The sequence below is a fragment of the Pezoporus occidentalis genome, unplaced genomic scaffold (genome assembly GCF_034315485.1).
Source record: "Pezoporus occidentalis ecotype Australia unplaced genomic scaffold, CSIRO_AGI_Poc_V1 ctg400, whole genome shotgun sequence".
Taxonomy (NCBI): Eukaryota; Metazoa; Chordata; class Aves; order Psittaciformes; family Psittacidae; genus Pezoporus; species Pezoporus occidentalis.
This window is the reverse complement of record NW_026915726.1, coordinates 183,904-203,750: the sequence shown is the minus strand read 5'-3', so window position 1 is coordinate 203,750 and position 19,847 is coordinate 183,904. Positions and strand designations below refer to the sequence as shown.

General features: G+C 52.7%; 3 protein-coding genes across 3 annotated transcripts in view; 2 read left to right on the top strand and 1 right to left on the bottom strand.

Annotated features, from left to right (window-relative positions):
* LOC134171488 (choline transporter-like protein 5-A) overlaps nt 1–19,847 on the bottom strand; it is a 71,276-nt gene that overhangs the window by 36,141 nt on the left and 15,288 nt on the right. The gene's annotated exons all lie outside the window — the stretch shown is intronic.
* Nucleotides 1,463–17,960, top strand: TRIM47 (tripartite motif containing 47). Its single transcript, XM_062633723.1, is given in 13 exon segments — nt 1,463–1,793; nt 1,796–1,959; nt 2,731–2,826; nt 2,901–3,134; nt 3,763–3,934; nt 4,265–4,456; nt 5,624–6,118; nt 8,030–8,904; nt 10,520–10,615; nt 11,119–11,349; nt 11,929–12,124; nt 12,822–12,896; nt 14,086–17,960. Coding segments are annotated over 13 exon segments (3,729 nt in total). The 5' UTR covers nt 1,463–1,516; the 3' UTR covers nt 14,712–17,960.
* Nucleotides 4,457–6,677, top strand: LOC134171485 (E3 ubiquitin-protein ligase TRIM65-like). Its single transcript, XM_062633750.1, has one exon. It carries the CDS (start codon nt 5,605–5,607, stop codon nt 6,154–6,156), a length of 552 nt encoding a protein of 183 aa, XP_062489734.1. The 5' UTR covers nt 4,457–5,604; the 3' UTR covers nt 6,157–6,677.

The following is a 19,847-nucleotide window of genomic DNA, read 5'->3' as shown; positions in this document are numbered from 1 at the left end:
TGCTGTGATGTACTGCTTATTTCTTGGTACCAGGTGACCCGCTGCTTAGTAGCAGGTGTACAAAACGTTGATTGGTATCAAGCAGAAGAACAGGGCCCTGCAGCATCTGCCCTCTTTCGTGTTGCTCCCCAGTGCCACAGCAGCACCAGCCACCAGACCTCATCTGGTTTCCATGCCTACTGGAGTCACCCTGAGCCTCATCACCCACCTTGACCTTTTGCATTTTTACTCACTGATTTATGTTTCCAGTGGAGAGACTCTGCTCTCTGCTGGGCTCTTTCTGAATCCTCCGATCACATGTTCAAACACCCAAATACCAACATGCTGCTGCAACTGCCTCTTCCCAGCTCTGGTTCACAGTAACTTTTTCTGAAGTTTCCCCCTTCATCAGGAAATAAGAGCTTCCAGCAAACAACTGAGATTGTGCTGAAAAATTCTTCCCTGTGAGGGTGGTGAGGCACTGGCACAGGATGCCCAGAGAAGCTGTGACTGCCTTGTCCCTGTCAGTGTTCAAGGCCAGGTTGGACACAGGGGCTTGGAGCAACCTGCAGTAGTGGAAGGTGTCACTGCCTGTGGCAGGGGGTTGGAACTGGATGAGTTTTGAAGGTCCCTTCCAACCCAAACCAGTCTGTGGTTCTATGACTTGCCAGCTCCCTGAAGATCACATCTCCAAAAGTAAGGAGATAAGGTTTAGATTGTAAGGTTGGAAGCTTTTCTCCTGAAGACAGGGTAGAGGTACGCAGTGCATGGGCATCACTATCACCTCCAGGCAGAATACTCTACCTGAGCAGAGGCAGGTTGCTCAGGTGATACCTTTCCTATATTCGGAGTACTGACATGCACAGATGTTGCAAGGAACTTAGTAGGAAAAGGAGTGGTGGGTGTGCATGGGCATGTGCAAACAGCAGGACCTCTAGTTTAAAATGGAAAGATGCAAAGGCAGAATGTAGCCATGTCTGGCTGCTGGCATGTATCATAGCCCTTGTCACTGCAGAAGCAAGCGATGTGGCGGCAGCAGCAGTGGGTGCCCCTCTCTGTTGGTTCTGTGGCTGGATGATGTCAGGACCACTGTGCTGCAGTCTCTCTGCCAAGGAGGACTGCTATTCTCTGCTCAGGAGACATGAGGATACCAGGAAGTTCCCTCAAAGGGCAAAAAAGGGCAAAAATCAAACTATACATCCTATGTATACCCATGCAATGCATGCACCAAAATACACATTGCTCTGATGCTTGTCAGCCACTTGTGTCTGTCTGCCTGTGGTGGTGCTGCAGTGTTTCATTCTCTCCAGGGCCTCCTGCTGTACTTCACAGCCCTCCCTCTCCCTGAGAGGTGCAGCTGTAACCCTCCCCATCTTCCAGGTGTGTGGCATAAGCCAGTACGGTGAGGGTGCACCAACTGGGTGTCTCCTTTAAGAGCATGCCTGGCTCAGAGCTTTGACACGCCTCTCGGCTCCTCTTCTGAGCAACTAAGTTTCTATTTCCCCAGCTTGTCACCCTGATCTGTGGTGCAGGCAGGATGCCATCACCGACCTCGAAGAAGCTGGAGGGGAAGTTAGTGTGCTCCATCTGCCTGGAGCTTTTCAGGGTGCCTGTGACCTTGCCTTGTGGGCACAACTTCTGCAAGCTCTGCATCAGCAACCACTGGAAAAAGCAAGAACAGGAGCCTGCCTGGGCAGAGAGCGGCTACGCGTGCCCTGAGTGCCGCAGGGGCTTCAACCAGCGGCCAGAGCTGGAAAAGAATGTCACCCTGTGCAGCGTGGTGGAGCTGGCACGGGATGGCGTGGCGTGGGTCTTGGACACAGGTGTGAGATGGCCCACGGTGAGCTGTGCCCACAGCATAGGCACCTGCTGGAGCTGTATTGCAAGGATGAGCAGCGGTGTATCTGCTGTGTCTGCACGGTGTGACAATGCCAGCGGCACCAACGGGTGCTCTTTGAGGAGGAACACTCAAAACAGCAGGTGAGAATGATGGGTGGCAAGACTGAGGCAATGAGAAGGGTCAAGCAGGGGAAGTTGTGGCAGCTCGGGCATGGCACAACATCCACCTCGCTGTCCTGTGCCCTGCTGTGGGGACATGGTGAGCCTCCATGTACTGCCCTGTGCCTGGCCTCAGCTGAAAGGGGGACTGGCATGTGCTTTGATCAGACAGATGTGACAGGACAAGGGAATGGCTTTAACCTGCCAGAGGGGAGACTGAGATGAGCTCTTAGGCAGAAGCTCTTCCCTGTGAGGGTGCTGAGGCACTGGCACAGGGTGCCCAGAGAAGCTGTGGCTGCCCCATCCCTGGCAGTGTTCAAGGCCAAGTTGGACACAGGGGCTTGGAGCAAGCTGCTCTAGTGGAAGGTGTCCCTGCCCGTGGCAGAGGGTTGAAACTGGATGAGCTTTAAGGTATCTTTCAACCCAAGCCATTCAATGATTCTGTGTCAACAGCACCCAGCTGCTCCCTGACAAATCTGAGGCTGTCAAGAGCAGCAGAGAGCTAAATAAATCCAGCAGCACCAGAAGAACAGTGCCGTAGGTATTTGTGACCCACTGATCTAGAGGGAAAAGTTAAAAAAGGGGTGAAAAACAGCCTAGGATTTCACTTCTCTCTGACTCTAGATGCAGCCTCTCCCCTTCTCAAGCCTTCTCCTTCCCTGTGGGCCTTGTCATGCAGCCTGGAGAGGGCTCCCTGGTGCTGGGTAGGGGGCAGCATGCTGCACCACAGTACATTGGTGCTTCATTTCACAGGCTCTTTTGAAAGAGTCCATGGAAGAAGCCCAGAAGGAATCAGAGAAGATCAAGCAGGTGATGCAGAAGCTGGAGGAGCAAACACTCAGCATCAAGGTAACACCGTGGCTGCCTCTGTGCCAGGTGCAGGGGTGGAAGTGTGCCAGCTCTAATGCCTCCTCTCCACCCAGGACTCTTCCGAGGGGCTCAAATTGGTCATTCTGAGCAAATTTGCCCTCCTGAAGAAAGCCCTGGAGGATTGCCAGTGGCAGACAGTGGCCAAGATCGAGAAAGAGCAGGCTGTGGCACTGGGACGTATGGGGGAGGACTGGAACCGCCTGAAGGACCGCCTGGACATTCTTAGCCAGCGCAGGGAGAGGGTTCAGCAACTCCTGGGCTGCCCTGACAACAGGACCTTCCTCCAGGTACCATCCCACAGAACTGCACACACACAGAACCACAGAATGTTTCGGGTTGGAAGGGACCTTAAAGCTCATCCACTTCCAACCCCCCTGCCATGGGCAGGAACACCTTCCACTAGAGCAGCTTGCTCCAAGCCCTGTCCAACCTGGCCTTGAACACTGCCAGGGATGGGCAGCCACATCTTCCTGGTGCTATGTCCCTTCCCATGCCCTTTTGGTGAGGGCAGATACTTGGTCATCCCCATTCCCCAGGAGAAACACATCCTCAGCTTGGCTTTGGGATGTGATGGGGCTGCAGGGAAGTGCTGTTTTTGGGAGGGGTCCCTGAAAATTTGGGGGACAATGCTGGATTGGAGTGGATGGTGCTTGCACATAGGGCCATGGGCAGCATCTCCCACCCCCAAACCACTCTGCAAGGCTCTTCTACCACCAGCAAAACAGTCTTATGCTGCAGCTCCTCTGCTCCCCACGGCTTCACACTCACCCTGCAACTGACCCCTGCGCACCAGCCACAGCTGACAGCAAATGTTTTGGGGATGCCCCCATCACCCACTGGAGAGTGTGTGGTTGGGAGTCGGAGCTTCTGATCCTCCTTAGGCCAGTGCATGCATATCTGTGTGTCTGTCCACAGGAGTTCCCCCTGCTACCATCTCTGGAGAGCCCAGAGGTGCTGCTCCCAATGGACTTTGATGTGGTTGGCATGGTCAAGCCCATCACCGAGATCCTCAACAACATCTCCAGGCTTCTGCTGGAGGACCTGCCCAGCTCTGTGGCCCCCAAAGCCCCTGACCCTATTGTCCAAGGTAACTTGTCTGATCGCAGAGCCACCCCAAAGGGCTCCAAGTCATCCTGAATCACTGCCTGGCCCATGTCACTGTTCTGGGGACAGGGCTGCTGGGCACAGAGGGTTGGGATGGGGACACACATCATGTTCAGCAGATGGATGTCAAGAGAGGAGGGAAAAAGCTGGGTGGCTTCCCTCTGGCTTTCTTCCTCGCTGGCAGTGTCAAGTTGCAGTGGCATGTGACCACTCCCAGGCTTGTATACAATGGGCTTCCTCCTCCCATCAAAAGCCAGGGAGAAATAGGTTTTTGGGTGGCATCACTCAAAATACTTGTCCCCATCCTACACAGGCCCAGTGCATCCCCAGGAGATGGTGGTGAAGGTGGCAACCCACCTCCCTGATTGCCAGTTCCGAGCTGAGCTTCTGAAGGGTGAGGAGAACATGGGACTCCTAAGGGACAGCACTCCCCTGGGATCCCAGCAGGCGAGGGAGGTTGGTTGTGGCTGCTGGGACAGGGGCTCCTTCCCTTGTTCTTCCAGTCCCTCTCCCTAAACTCGGAGAATGGTGGTGCAGGGCTGGGGTGGATGGGCTGGGGGATATTGCACAGCTGGGAAAGGGCCATGAGGAGGATTAGGTGCACCAGGGAACACTTTCCCATGAAAATGGAGGCTGCCAGTGCCTGGCATTGGGTCAGCCGCTGACCTGGATCTTGCCTCATACCCATCCTCTCCTTTCACCTTCCTGGGGTGTCTCTGCCTTCTGTTCCTGATGATCCATATGTAAACATGGTGCTTTTCTGCAGGCAGTGCAGCAGCTGGCAAGTGATCACCCCAGGCGGGGCCATGAGCTGCCCTGCATAGCACAGCACCAGTCCAGAGCCCTGCCTCAGTCATATCCAGGCATATGGCCCCAGTGCTGCCAGCCACAGTCCTTCATGTCTTCTTTGGGCCCATCCCACTCTAATTCCTTAGGGATTTCCTCTTTTCCCATTTCCTACTTGTCAGGAAGAGGGCTGGATAATGTTTAGGGTATGTTGGTCATGTCACTCTTGCCAGGAAGACGATTGATGTCCTGGGACCTGTGAAGATTCCTTCCATCAAGCCCCCCAAAACATTCTTGGGGTTATTAATTGAAAAAAAAAAAAAAACAACGAAAAACCAAAACCCAAAGTTATTTCTGGGCAGCAGCCTCAGCTCAGCGTAGCTGCCAGGCTGGGGTATTGCAGGAGGAAGATGAGGTGCTTGCGGCCAGTGAATACCCATGGCTCAAGAACTTATTGCAGACAGTGCAGAGGAAGATGACTCCCCACAGTACCGTATTTGCTTACTTAATGCCTGGGTTTCTCCCCCTCTCCCCACCCACACCCATCTCTTGCTCTTAAAACCAAGCACATCTCTTCCAAAATGACGACAGAGCCATGGCTGCTCACTGGGTTTGAGTCAGACTGTGCAAGAAAAGCAGGAAGCGCTGCATCTTCATTCCTCACCAGCTACTTCTGGACTGTTTCATTCCTTCTGGGAAGTGGGCAGGCAGGTATTGTGTCTCATCCTGCTGCTCCTCCCCTCCAAACACACTACAGATTGCTCCCTTCTATTTTGGGAGCCAGCCCTATGCAGTTTAAACCACAGCACTGCTGGGGAAGATCATGCCAAGGGCATAAAGGTCTGATGAAGCATTTCAGCCCCATTCATGCTGTTGCTCTTCCCAGACCACCGCAACCTGACCTTTGATCCCAGGACGGCCAACAAGTGCCTGGAGCTGTCAAAAGGCAACTGGAAAGCCAAGCACAGCCCCATCACCATCTGTAGGTGGCATGAGCAGGAACCCCGCTTCGAGCCCTGGCAGGTGCTGTGCAAGCAGGGCTACAGCCATGGCCACCACTACTGGGAGGTGAAGATCTCCAGCCACTCCGTTGTCCTGGGGATGACCTATCGCAGCCTCCCCCAGGAGCGGAAGCAGGGACACAATTTCAACACTGGTCTGGACAGGGGCTCATGGGGGCTGCAGGTGCTGGAGGATTGCTACCTGGCCTGGCACAAGGGCCGGCCGCAGAAAATCCAGGAACGGCTGTGTAGGAACCTGGGGGTCAGCCTGGATTATGACAAGGGGCTCCTCTCCTTTTACAGGCTTGGGGAGGGGACATGGCTTATCCACTCCTTCCATGATGTCTTCACCGAGCCCCTCTATCCCGTTTTTTGGCTGTGTGAGGGGCGAGCAGTGGAGCTGTGCTGGAAGGATTAAGCCAGCACAACCATGTGGCTCTGCAAACTAGACCAAAAGCCATAGGCTGGTACCATAGCTGAGCTGCAGCCAGTGGCTGTCACAGTGCGAGTGAGACCCCAGTGCCAAGTGGGGTGCAGTGTTTTAACAAGAGCTTATGAGGACACACATACAAATGAGCCCTCTGATTTGCATGTGCAAGTATCATGCAGATAGCCCAGTTAGGGCAGGGGAAAGATTGCAGGGGCCAGTTACTGTGTGAGGTGTAGATGGGGTGAGGTGGGGAGATAGGGAGGGTGAAAGAATGAGTTTTTTTTTTTTCTACCCTTGCCCAATCTCCCAAGCCTAGATTCGAGGTGAGGGGAACCCTAGAGAAGGGTGCTGTGGAGAAGGGTGCTGTTGGAGGGAGCCCTGTGCTCATCCCAATCCTCCTGTTTCCCTCTTGCCACTCTTGGACATGGCAGAACAACTTTTTTTTGGGTGCCACGCTGCATTTGTTCAATGTACAAAGCTATTTTCCCCAGTAAAGCCCTATTTTACTATTGTTTTGACCTTTGTGATGGTGGAAGCCGTGGGACCAAGCAGTGGGGGGGGTGGGGGGGGGGTGAGCTGGGTGCCCTGGGTACTGTGCTCAGCACTAGAAGGTGCTTTATTTACAGTAGCACTGCAATGAGGAAACCTGGTTTCCTACAGCTCTGCTCCAGGGTTGATCCAGCACACAATAAAATCTGAAGCTTTGATTGAAGCTTTCCCAAGGGTGAGACCGCAGGTCCGGGATCTCCTCCTCTCCCCCAGAATGCTGGTGAAGACTAACAGGGTGAAACTGGGCACTGGGTTCAAAGGTGCTGGGGACATGCAGGGCGATGCCTGGGGAGTGAATCACATCAGCTTGTTTCCTTTGGGGAAAAAAAAAGGGTTTAAAAGGCTCAATTTCCTTCAGGGACAGATGTGTTTTGTTGTGCTGTGTTTCCTCCTTTACTCCTCACCTCCACGCTCCTCCCAGCTGTGTCCTCAGATGGGACCTTGGCCCAGCATGGACCTGGGAAGCCAAAAAGTTGTATCCTCTACACAGGATGTGTCTGGAGATGCCATGTTTATCAGACAGATCCTCATGTTGGGAGCACTTTGGTGCCTTCCCATCCCAGCCTGGTGCCTGCCGGGTGCAGAGAAGGAAAGGACAGGGACAGAGGCAGGACCTAAGTGCTGCAGCTTTTCCTGGACATGGGAATGGCTGATGTGGGGCCATAGGCATGAGGGTGGTAGGAAAGCACCTGCACCTATTGTCCTGGTTTAAGCCCAGCTGGTAACTCAGAACCACGCAGCCGCTCCCTCACTCTTCCTTTTTTTCCCTTTTGCTCCCCAGAGTGATGGAGAGGAGAATCAAAAGAATGTAAACCTCACGGGTTGAGGTAAGAGCAGTCCAGTAACTAAGGTATAAGACAAATCCACTACTGCTACCACCAACAATAATAATGATGATAAGGGAAATAACAAGGGGACAGAATATGACACTAAAAGGGGAAAAGAAAACAATAAACACAAGTGATACCCAGTACAATTGCTCACCACCTGCCAATTGATGCCCAGCCCTACCCAACCAGCGATCTGGGCAGCAGATCTTGGAAGGGCGATTGGGATGGGCTGGCAACAGCTTCCCTGGACAGGAGATTTTGCAGGTGTGCAGCAGGTACCCCTGGGGGCACCAGAACCACGGTCCAGATTCCAGCAGGATGCATCCTTTAGGACATAGCAGGCCATAGTGGGAAGCAGTGCATCCCTCTGGGGAAGTGGATCTCCAGAAGGCAACAGATGCCGGGGAGAGGGTCCTCCCAGGGGGGTGGGTGATTGGGGACCAGGTCCCGGGGATGGGGGGGTCATGATCCCCGGGAGGCAGCCGACACCCGGCAACTGCGGAGAGCGGAGTGGCGGCAGCGGCTGTTGCGGGCGCGGGTAGGCGGAGCGGGCGGGCGGGCGGGCGGGGCGCGGCGGCCACCCGCCTCCCGCCGGGACCGGGGGCTGGGGCGGGCGGCGGGGCTGGCTGGTGTTGGGTACTCAGAGATGGAGACTGCTCCCGGGGGCGCCTCGCCGTTCTCCGCTGTGGCGCTGCGGCTGGCGCTGGGGGCTCCGGGTCTGCCCGACGGCCCGTTCGGCTGCCCCATCTGCCTCGATCTTCTGAAGGACCCGGTGACTGTGCCGTGCGGGCACAACTTCTGCCAGCGCTGTCTGGGGGCGCTCCGCCAGCGGGCGGGCCCCCCCGACGGCAGCGGCGGGGCGGGCGGGGCTGTCCGCTGCCCGCTCTGCCAGGAGCCCGTCCCCGCAGCCTTGCGGCTCCGCAAGAACCGCGCCCTCTGTGAGGTACTGCCGCTGCTGGCGGCCGCTGCAGGCGGCTCGTCCCCGCCGCCGCCAGCCGCCGGGTCCTCGATGGCACCGGGAGCCGAGGAGGAGGATGCGGCGGCGGAGGAAGGAGCGGCGGTGCTGTGTGACGTGTGCCCGGCGGGGTCGCGGGCTGCGGCGGCGCGCTCCTGCCTGGTCTGCCTGGCCTCCTTCTGCGAGGCCCACCTCGAGCCCCACCGGCGCGCCGGCGCCTTCCGCGCACATCGCCTGGTGGCCCCGCTGCGGCGGCTGGAGGAGGGGCTCTGTCCTCGCCACCTCCAGCCCCTCGACGGCTTCTGCCGCGCCGAGCAGGCCTGCGTGTGTGCTCGCTGCCGCGCCCACGATCACCGCGGCCACGAAGTGGTGCCCCTCGAGCGGGAGCGCGAGCACAAGGAGGTGCGTGCGGGGCGGGTGCGGGACGTCCCCCTGCCGGTGGGACCCTGCTGTGGGGTGTGCGTGCGGGGCAGCTCTGGGATGGGCTCATGCAGCACCCACGGGAAAGCTAATCCCCACTAGTGGAGTGTGCGGGAGCAGTGCCAGAGGATGCCATACAAACGGTGTGTGCTGTCGCCCTCTCCCTCTCCGCCCCCAGGGGACCTCTCCTCAGCACGGGGGACAGGGTGCTGTGGGATGCGGACAGGGCAGGAGATGGGGACAAGCATTGGGGCAGAGCAGCTGCCAGTCAGCCCAGGGGGCGGTTGTCCCACTGCGGGGCTAAGTTTGCAGTCATGGGTGTGGGGCTGGGGGTGAGGGTGCCTGGGACACCCCACTGCAGCCACCCCCATAGTCACAGGGTGCTTGCCTTCTCTGTCTTGTTCCCACAGCCCTGTCAAGGCAGTTTTTGTTGGTGTGCTGGCCGCCTGCCCAGCTGCTGCTCCCCCAGCCCTTTGTGTCCTGGCGTTTTGGCAGCAGGGTTTTTCCATCATTCCCATTCCCAGATGTGGCTGAGTCACCTAGAAAATTCACACCCACAAACTGGGGCTCCAAATCCAACTCAGTATTGCCTTCATGGGCGTTGCTGCCTTGAGCATACAGGGCCTTTGTGGGTCACAGCCTATGAAGCTCGCAGCATGGTGGCACCTCTGCATTGCTGTGGGGCATATGGAGAGGGTTCGCTTTTTCCAGGGGGCTGTGGACATGCTGGCAGGGAGCACAGTGGCAGCCCCAAGCCACCTCCCACTCCCTCACCAGCTCATGGGACTGCAGGAAAACCCTTTTACTGACATTATTAGTCATCAGGTGCCTTAAAATAGAAAGCCTCTGTGATTCCCAGATCTGAGGAGCTGTCGGGCCTCGGCAAGCACCGCTTAGCATCACCTGCATGGGCTGGGAAGGATGGACAGGGGAAGCACCTCTGTGGCCTCACTGGGCACAAGTGCTGCAGGGAGCTGGGGTGAGGGGTTGAACATGGCGGCAAGCTGCTTGTTGCCCTGCAGGGTCTTGAGGGACCTGTCCTCATGCTAGTGCTAACAATAGCATGTCAGGAAGCACTGCATTCAGACCGTGCTTCCTTTGCAGCCACACAGCACCCCGTGCTCCCTAACTGGTTTGCTTTGCTCCCAATGAAAAACCTCCAGGGGAGGTTGGAGAAATGTTGAAGAAGACTCCAGTGCTGCATTTGTGCGTGCTCTGGGCCTGCCTTTCAGCTTCCACGCCAGTCCCTGGTGGATTTTTCCCAGCCTTGGAATACACACTAGGAACATGTTGCTTCAATTGCTGCCTGATGGTTTTGCTTTCATATTCCCATTTTCTTTGGTTTCAACTGGGACCAGGGTGGGGAGCATGGAGCTGGGCATCAACCTTAGCAGCCCAGACGAGACGGAGTATTTGCAGGTTGGATGTTACAGGGTAGGAAACCAGGAAAACAACTTGCACTCTTCACCTGAAGCCTAGTAGCAATGTCAGTCAGAGAGGGGGCTGAGGGTTGAGTCTAGGGAGAGCTTGGGTCCCATGTACCTCCCTGCCCCCGGGTTGGGGGACGGCGCTCAATGTTTGTGCTTTGTGTCTGCAGGCCCAACAAGCCAAATTCCTCAGTGATGCTGAGAATGAGCTGGAGGAGCTGGCAGTCACCATTGCACAGGCCAAGAAGATGGTGGAGCTCATTAAGGTGACTGTAATGGGTTTGCTCAGCTTTGCTGGGCTGGAGAGCAGCCATGAGCTTTTGGGGTGCATGGCATGTAGAGGTGGTGTTCACAAGGGAGCAAACGGATGGTAACCCTGACAAGGATCCCTGAGGATTCTTGCTCCTCATCTCTGCTACCCCTCACAACATCTCTGGTTGCTTTCATTTGCAACCTGGTGCAAGGACTGTGCCAGGGCATCCATTGGCTCTTGCAGCTTCTTTCTCCAGACCCATGGGGGTTTTGTTCCCCTTTGCCCCTTGTGCAAACACATCATGGCCTGGGGACACAAGACATGGTGGAGCAGTCTGTGCCTAGCCAGGTCCCTTGACACCTGCATTGTGAAGTGCTCTGAGCTCTTGGGTGAAGGGTGTTACACGGTGTCAGAAGGACCCCACAGAGCTGAGAACTGGGTGCTGGGCAGGGAACAAGGGGGCTCTGCACCCTTGCCTGTGGCAGGTGACTCCGAACCCTCTCTCCCTGTGCTCAGGGTGCTGCCATGAAGGAGAGGGAAAAGGTTGAGAAGCTCTTTGCAGAAGCCTCTGAGGTCCTGGCAACCTTCCAGAAGGAGGTGGCCAGTTTCATCGAGGAAGGGGAGCGCTCCATGCTGGGGGAGGCTGAGGCTGATCTCCGCTGGAAGGAGGAGAGACGAGCCAAGCTGGTCCAGTGCAAGCAAAACCTGGAGAATGTCCCCAGAACTGACACCATCTACTTCCTCCAGGTGCCTGGGTAGATATAGCAGAGAGAAGGAGCTGATAACCTGGTCTTTTGGGGGATTTGTCCCATCTCATGTGGACCCAGATGCCAGGAGCCCTGGGATGTGAGGGCTACAGAGTCTCTCTCCTGTTGACACAGTCCTGTTTCCCCCCTGCTTCTGGGGGGGGGGCGAGCAGACAAGACCCTCTTCCATTGCCCCCATCTCCGTCCTGGTTGTGACTCAGGAGCAGCTGATGTGCTGCTCAGGCTGGGGCACAAGGTGGGGCAGAGAGCAAGAGGTTGGGGTGTCCCACTGCTACCATCCCGCATCCTCCCCTCCTTGGCAGCCCAGCAAGAGGAGACTGGTTTGCAGGGGAATGCTGCTCTGTGCAAGCTGGGCATGGGTCTGGGTTTGAGAGGGAGTGGAGAGAAGGCGCCAGGAATGTGTGACCGGGAAAGCACTCTCTTCCCTTTCATAATGCTGTCCTTGTGCCAGGTCCTGAGAGCTGCCAGTTCCCAAATCCTCTGGGGCAGGGTGGGGTTGTGGAACAAGAGACAACTTTGGTTTGTTTGAAAGCTCCTGAAACTTGTCTTTTTTGCTCAGGAATTTCAGGCCTTAAAAGTTGCGATGGAAGAAAACCTCTCACCAGCTCTGAGCTTCCCAAACGAGCTGAACTTCACCAAATGCACCCAAGCTGTGAGTGTGGTGAAGGATGTGCTGTCCGCTGCCTGCAAAAAACAGTGGGACCACTTGCAGGGGAAAGGGATTGATGAGCAGAGTTACCAGGAGATAGAGGAAGGTTTGTGTTCATCCAGCCCTCTGCCTGGAGGTCACCCCAGCACGTTTTGTCCTCCCAGCATAGGCGGGAGGTGCGTGCAGACACCATGGCCCCTGTGAGCAATGGCCCCTCTCCCTCCAGCCCTGGAAGCTGCAGGGCACAGTTGCGCTGTGTTGTGCACTTCCTGTCTGGGCTTATTCCTTGTCTTTGAGGTTTTATGATTTTTTTCCACAGACACTGGAGAGGCAGCAAACAGCCTGGGAGTTAGGGAGGGCCCTGTGGGGGGCAGCAAGTGGCCAAAGAGGCCTCCCATGAAAGGGGACTCTCTTCACAGGACAGACGATCCTCTTCATGGGGGAGGCTGTGGTCTCCCAAACCTACCAGGGTTAAAAAGATGATAAGGTAGCTTTCTCCTGCACTTTCTCATTTAGGTTGAGCTCTCTCCTCTCTCTCGTTTCTCAGATGGCCATAATGACTGTAGCCAATTTGTTGCTTCCCCTGCTCATCTCCTTGAGGTGGCAAAGATGGCATCTGTCCTTCCCTGTACATGAGCCAGCAGGGATGTGCAGGGGGAGCTATGGATGCTGGCCTGGGCTCGAGGCCCACAGCAGCTGGGTACCATCAGGGTGTCAGGCAGGCGGTGATGCTCCGGTAACACCCTTGCTTGTGGCATCGGTTTCTTTGCTAATGACAAACCCTTCTGTCCCTGTCTCTGCAGTGTTGGCTGTCTCCAGATTACCAGAGAAGTTAAACAGTCCCGCCTGCCAGGAGAGCCGTGATTACTTCCTGAAATGTAAGCAAGGGACTTTTGCTTTGACAGTTGTTACTAAGGTCCATCTTCCCTTTCCTTTCTCCCAGCCAGCAAGCTCCTTCCCACATGCCCGTCTGTGCTCATCCCAAGTCAACAGCTGGCAGGAGCACTGCCGCCACTGGGGGAAATACTGCTCAGCTAACAAGGAAGCTTCCTTGCTTTCCTGACAACAGTCATAATCTGTTTAGGTGTTTTTTTTCCCCCCTTGTCCATAGTTCTGATGGACCAGCTGACAAGGGCTATAGGTGCACTGCGTAATTTCTGCTGCCTTCCAATCCTTGACAAATTGGATCCTCCATTAAATTAAATCAGAGTTTGTGCATCTGCCTTGTGGACTCTGATGAGGGTAAGCTTCAGCGGCAGCAAGCAGAGGGATAATTCTGTGGCCACACAAAGACAGTGGAGCAGAAAGGACTGAGGCTGGAGAGCACAGGGCTGGGCTTGGGCTTCAACACCCTGTGCACCCCCCACAGCCTTTACACGGAAAATGGGGTCATCTACTGAGACAGGGAGCTGGGCAGCAAAGCCTGGGCTCAGGCAGAGTCTGCTGTGCCGCTTCTATAGGCTTTGGATGTGCCATGGTTCAGGCTTGCAATACAGTTGGCAGCAATATGTGTCCAGGGCTGTTCCTGCTGGGAGTCCCCTCTGTCTGGGATCCAGTGGCAGTTCTCATATGGCTCTGCATATTGGGGGCTGTCTGTGCTCCAACAGGAGCCATAGGGCAGCGAGAGCCACCTGCAAGGAGCAGCTGGTTTGTGGTTGTTATGTGATTGGCTTTCCCCTGTCTTCTTGGGGTCCCTCCTTGTTGTGTTTGTGGTTGCCAGAAATCTGCTTTTGTATGGGATATTACTGCAACCACTCTGTCAGGTAGATTCTCCAGTGTCTGGTATCATGGTTGAACTAATTGAGTAGCTTCCCTGCTCTCTCCTCTGCCTGGTTACCTGTATTCATCCTGATTATAGGGGTATCAACTGTTCCAGAGCCTTATCCTCAAAGGATAGGCTGAAATTGGCCATGGTATTTAAAAACAAGTGATGGTAGAAGTCAGAAAGGATCGTGCTAATCCCTGAAGGCTGAAGCAGGGGATCAGAGTGGGATGGGAGGGGGGAGATTTCCTCCTGTTTCCCTCCTCATCCTCATGTCTTTTTTTTTTTTTTTTTGACCCACACAGTTGCCTTCATCATTGACCTCGACAGTGACACAGCTGACAAGTTTATCCATCTGTTTGGCACCAAAGGGGCTAAGCGGGTGCTGTGCCCCATCCCTTACCCAGAAAGCCCCACCCGGTTCATCAATTGTGAGCAGGTGCTGGGTTTGAATCTCATGAATCGGGGCAACTACTACTGGGAGGTGGAGCTCATCGACGGCTGGGTCAGCATTGGTGTCATTGCTGAGGACTTTGACCCCCGCGAGTCCTACACCCGTGGCCGCCTGGGGCGAAATGAGAAGTCTTGCTGCCTACAGTGGAATGGACAGAACTATGTGGTCTGGTTTGGGGGCTTTGAGTCTGTCATTCAGCAGCCATTTTTCCAGACAATTGGGGTCTTCCTGGAGTATTCAGAGAAGGCCCTGACCTTCTATGGAGTCAAGGACTCCAAGATGACCTGCCTGCAGCAGCTCAAGGTCTCCCCTTTTGCCAAGGGTATATTTGACCCATTCCAGAACAAGATCAACCACCAATTTGCCTCTCTTTTCTTGTGCAAGCTGAAGCCAGCCTTCTTCCTGGAGAGTGTCGATGCCCACCTGCAGATCGGGCCACTGAAGAAAGACTGTGTTTCAGTGCTAAAGCGTAGGTAACTGCTCAGAGAGTGGGAGCATGGGAGGACTCAGAAAAGTCTCTCTTGCATTGTATTGCCGCCATCACAGCTTCTCTTTGGTAGTGTTGTATATCTCTGTCACAGCCATCCTTGTTCTGTGCTGCCTGCGTCCCAGGGTGCATGAAGCTATCTGATGGGCAGAGCCATGGGCTGGGAGCCAGGAGGGAACTGGATCCAAGTGCCAGCTCTGCTCCTGGGCTGCTGAGCAAACTTGGAATAGTCTCTGCTACTCCCTGCCCCTCAGTTTCCCTTTCAGGGACTGCGATACAGCCTTTCTTGGTAAAGTGCATTGCTTAGGGGAAGTGCCACATCGATTTGAAGCTGTTTGTTGTCCAGCTGCCAGGCTGTCCAGTCCCTCTCCTTGATATCTGCTAACACTGCTCTGATGACTTGTATAGATGCTCCGTACTGTGCCTTACTTTGGTCACTATGTTGCTGCTGGTTTTTTGAAGGACTGGCTCATCAACACCTTCCACATGTTCCTTATAAAGTGCCTTTGAAATAGCAAGCCCTGCATGGACTGGGTGAGCCCCCAAAGCAGATGCAGTCACTCCCCTGGTGCCTGCATCACTGTTGTGCCTTGGTGTGGGTGAGCAGGGTGCTCCAGGGCGGGTGGGATGCAGAAGAGGATGGCTGGGAGTATGCTGCAGTAATGCAGTACCTCTCCTTGTAGGGCTGTCCACCTGTTAGTGCTGCAGACATGAAACGAGGATCTTTGCCTTCCCTCACACCACAGCCAGGAGGTACTTTGGTCTGTGGCCAGCCTCATTTGGGAAAAGCTGTGGGCCTGCGTGTATTGGAGCCCCATGGCTGTGGGGCTGTTCCCCACAGCAGCCAAAAATCCCAGCTGGGAATTGGGAGAAACATTTTGCCAAGAAGCAGCAACGCTGTTCCTTGCCTTGAGATGGTGAAATGAGCAGCTTGGAACAATTTTGAGGATGCGCTTTTAGTAAACACGTTCCTCGGGAACTGCTTACCAAAGCTTTACAGCCTAATTTTCCCCCAACATTTTTGATGGCACTACTATTTTAAGGGATTTTAATACTGTTTAACCCCCAACTCTTAAAGTACCCTGGGCATTTTTTTACAGCTGCATTTACTTGAGCTGTAAATGCACCCCTTAGCTTAGGGAGTTTTTTAAGTTGCAAAAGAGGTGCTGTATGGCCTGTTCTAGGAACAGCTGTGAGCACATGGATTAAAAGCACAGTATCAATCAGTTATTAAATGATACTTAAGACTCTGGTAATAAGTAACAATTAACAAAAACTACTCTCAAGCAAGTTTCCTCTCTGGGAAGGGTGGAAACTGGAGGCTGAGAGCCAAAAACCCCAGTTCACATGTCCTGAGGTAGCTTTTCCAGAAGGAAAATACAGAAATACTGCCTGTGAGGGCAGCACACTGCAGCCCCTGTCTCAGCACAGTGTGCTCTTCCACAAGCTTATCTTTTCTAGGATTAGTTTGCTACCTGCCTCCTTGCTTTACAGAATCATACTGCTGTTTAATAGGCACCTAGAGAGAAAATATATTGGGTCAGGTTCTTTGCTGGTATGAGTGGGTTGGTGATGACACATCAACGGTCAAAAGGGATAAAAAATGGCCCATTTAGCTTAATATATGAAATATATATATTCTGTAAAAGATAAGCTGGAAATCGTAGTATTCAAGACGAGCCAAGGGAAAAAAGTGAACATGAATAAAAAGGCAACCACAAAGCTGAGAGGTTTAAAATTAAAGCCATGTTTAGATAAACACTAAGGCTTAAAGAGCTGCTTAATTGTAACTTGTTTGCCAGTGCTGCCAATTCCTGTTGGCACGGGAAGAGGTGCTGGTTCCCTGCATATGGCCGCTGCTGTGGGTTCTTATTCTGGGGACTGAAGGGTCTAAATGCAGCTGCCCCTCACTTGGGGCAGGGCAGGTGAGTTGGTCTGGGAGGGGCACCGCTGGGATATGTCTGCAAATCCCTTCTCTTTGTCCTCTGCATGTGGTGTCTCCTAAAATGCTGCAGATGGTGAGAAAAGGAGAGGAAGGGCTTCCAGAGTGTAATCTTGGCCTTTCTTGGTCAGTGGGAATGCTGCCCAGGCTTCTGTCCTGATGGGAATTCACTCTGTGTCCTGAGCTCCTACCTCAAAACCGCTTTGTTTGCCTCATGCCAGGCACTCTCCTGCAAATCTCAGCCTTTGCATGAGATGTCAGCAGTGACACTGTGCAGGTGGCACTGCTGTTATTGGTAATACTGGAGAGGACTTGGTATCAGAAATGCCTTACCAGATAAGAAGGGTGAAGACATGCAACTCCCAAGAGGAAGAGGAAGGTAATCTTGGTCTCTGCTGCATGTCTGCAGGAAGAGATTTCGCATGGAGGCTCACATCTAGGCCCTAAATCTCCTTTATTTAGGCAAAACTCCCACCGTTTGCAGCGAGGAGTTTTGCCAGAGTAAATACAGCAGGTCTGGGCCTTTGCCCTGTTTCATTTTGCTGTAGGCAGATTGATAGCTCTGTGGGGAAATCCATGCATAAGTCACACATACCTCCCTTCTCTGTGTTGCCCAATGCATAGACACAAGTCTCTGAACTCCTTCAGGGTTTGGAACGGTTTGGAGGGATCCCTTTCCATCCTGTAACCACATGGGAGCAGGTCAGGAGGACATGTTTGGTGTTTGGGCTTTGCTTCTGATTGTGCTGCTGCTTTTACTTAATTCACCTCTGCCCCAAGAGCTGGGATGCTGATATGCAGCTTTGTGGGGGGTTTCTGAGTGCTCCTGTAGATAGATTGCAGTTGGGAAGTGCTACCCAACTGTCTCCTTCCTGCTGCTTGCTTTTACCCTCGTTGGAAGCACTGTAAATCCTCGTGGTTTAACACATAAAGCAAATCCTGACTGATGTAAGACGGGAGCAAACCCCCAGGGTGTTGGACCAGAGTTTGCTGTGTTGCCTATAATATGGGGTGTAAACTGGAATGATTAGGAAATGTACGCTACCCAGCTCTGGGTCCATGATTTTGCTGCAAACAAAGGGCTAAATGTGGTGTATGATGACTTTAGATGATTAGATAACACTTGGCAATTGAAACAGTCTTTCCATGTTCCCTTGAGTTATTTCTGCTGTTACAGAGTGTTCCTCTTTTAATTAGGATTTTTCAAATACTGTATTTTACAGTGTGTGAAAGAACTGTAAGAGAATAATGTAATGATGTTAGAGACTATGATTTGCCATTAAATATTGTACAGACATCACTCTGGGTTGTCTTTCCTGTAAATACCAAACCATTAGAGTTGTCCCATTATCTTGTGTTTATTTTTCCGTGTCCTGTACGTCTGGCATAAAATAATACAGATTTTATTTTCCAAGTGTGTCTAAGGGAATTGTGCCAAATACATATTTTTATTGCTTGACTGTAAAAGGAGCAGAATAATCTTAAAATCCAATAACAATATTGTCAGTCCTGGGCAATTCAAAACAATGAATTTTCTCAGTGCTCTCTTCTGTCTTGGTCCTCAGACTAGAAATAATAAAGATGAATAGATTAGGCACTTTTCTCTCAGTGTTTTCAGTTTTTAGAGTATAAATTTCCAAGGTTTTCTATGTGATGAGGAGGTCTGTATCTTCCCATGTATACTGGCATTTAAACCAGTACCTTTTCTAAATGAAGGCTGTGTTTCTTAATACCAATGTTGGTTGGAGTGAGGAGAGAAACATTATTCAGGGAGTCTTGGCTCATACGAGGTGGCAGTGCTTCACAGCTGGGTGCCTCAGTGGAAGCTGAGCAGATGTCTGTTACTGACTTTAATAGGAGAGGAATCAGAACGTTTGTTATAACCATTTCTTAAAAGGGAAACTTACAGCTTATTGAAAAAGTGGATATGAAAAGCAGAAGTACGCTCTTTTCTGCCAAGAACCATACAGATTATGTCACTGCATTTATTTAAAGCTGGTTTCCATTATGTAGTTTTTCTGCTTTTGCTCGCACACCCCATCTGGTTCTCAGGCACTCAAACAGGGCTGAGCTGCAAAGCCTGCAGGGAAAAGCTCAAATCTATATAAGAAGGTAAAATTTAAGGTAATATACGCTCTTAATAAATATTTGTGTATTATTGATATACAGTTGACAGTTATTGCTATGAGAAGCCCTTCAAAAGTGTTGATTGGTTTTGCAGGGCTCCTATTTTTAATGAAATCATGCAAACATTAATTTTTTAAGAGCTCCTCCTGCTTGTGCACCTGGAGGCAGGAGATTAGACCCTCACTGTAACTCTGCAAAGAAATTTTCACAGAGATTTTCCTGCTCCCAGATTCCCTCCAGACAGACACAGTCCTGACTTGTTCACAGGGCAACTGGTTAGCCCTTCCAGTTCAATACTTTCCAATATAAAGGGGTAATTTTAGGATGTGATTGATTCCAGCATGGAAAGCAGCCAACATTGGTCTCAAAAATACGTTTGCAAGTGTGTGAAACATTAATTGTGGGTCAAAAGTGAATTAAAAAATGGTTGAAAACAGAGCAAACATCTTTGCTGTTTAAGGGGCTAAGCTTCATTTTATGCGCAGTACCACCATGTATGTGGGATGATTTTTATTAAACTCTACCAAACGTTTGGATTCTGCCCAGCCAAGTTCTGGAAGTCCATTTTTGTCTCCGCTTCACTTAATTTGGGGCTTTTCCCTGGGAGATCCTACCAAAGAGTGTTAAAATCACTTGCGGTTGCATGAGATGTGTGAACAGCTCCTTCCTACAAACAAAACCGGACAGCCTCCTAGGGAAAAGGTTTTATTCTCTGGTGAGCTGGCCAGGAAATGTGTTCAGGATAAAAAATGAGGTGCAAACAGCAGCAAAAGACAGCGTTTTAAAACAAAATGTCAGTGTGATCACTGTCGGGATGCTCTGTGAACTCCCACCCGCAAAGCGCTGCTGTGCCAGAGCACCTGGAGGGCAGAAATCCCAGGAAAAGTGCGAGCTTCCAAGTTCAGGCGAGTTCCAAGTAACTGAAACCACTTTGTTATATACGGTCAGCAGGACACATACTCAATGATTAATGGGGTTTGTAAATATGTTAGAGAGCTCTTCCAAAAGGGAGACTGGCTCTTTGGATCACCCCTCCTCTTCTGTATTAGAAAACTGA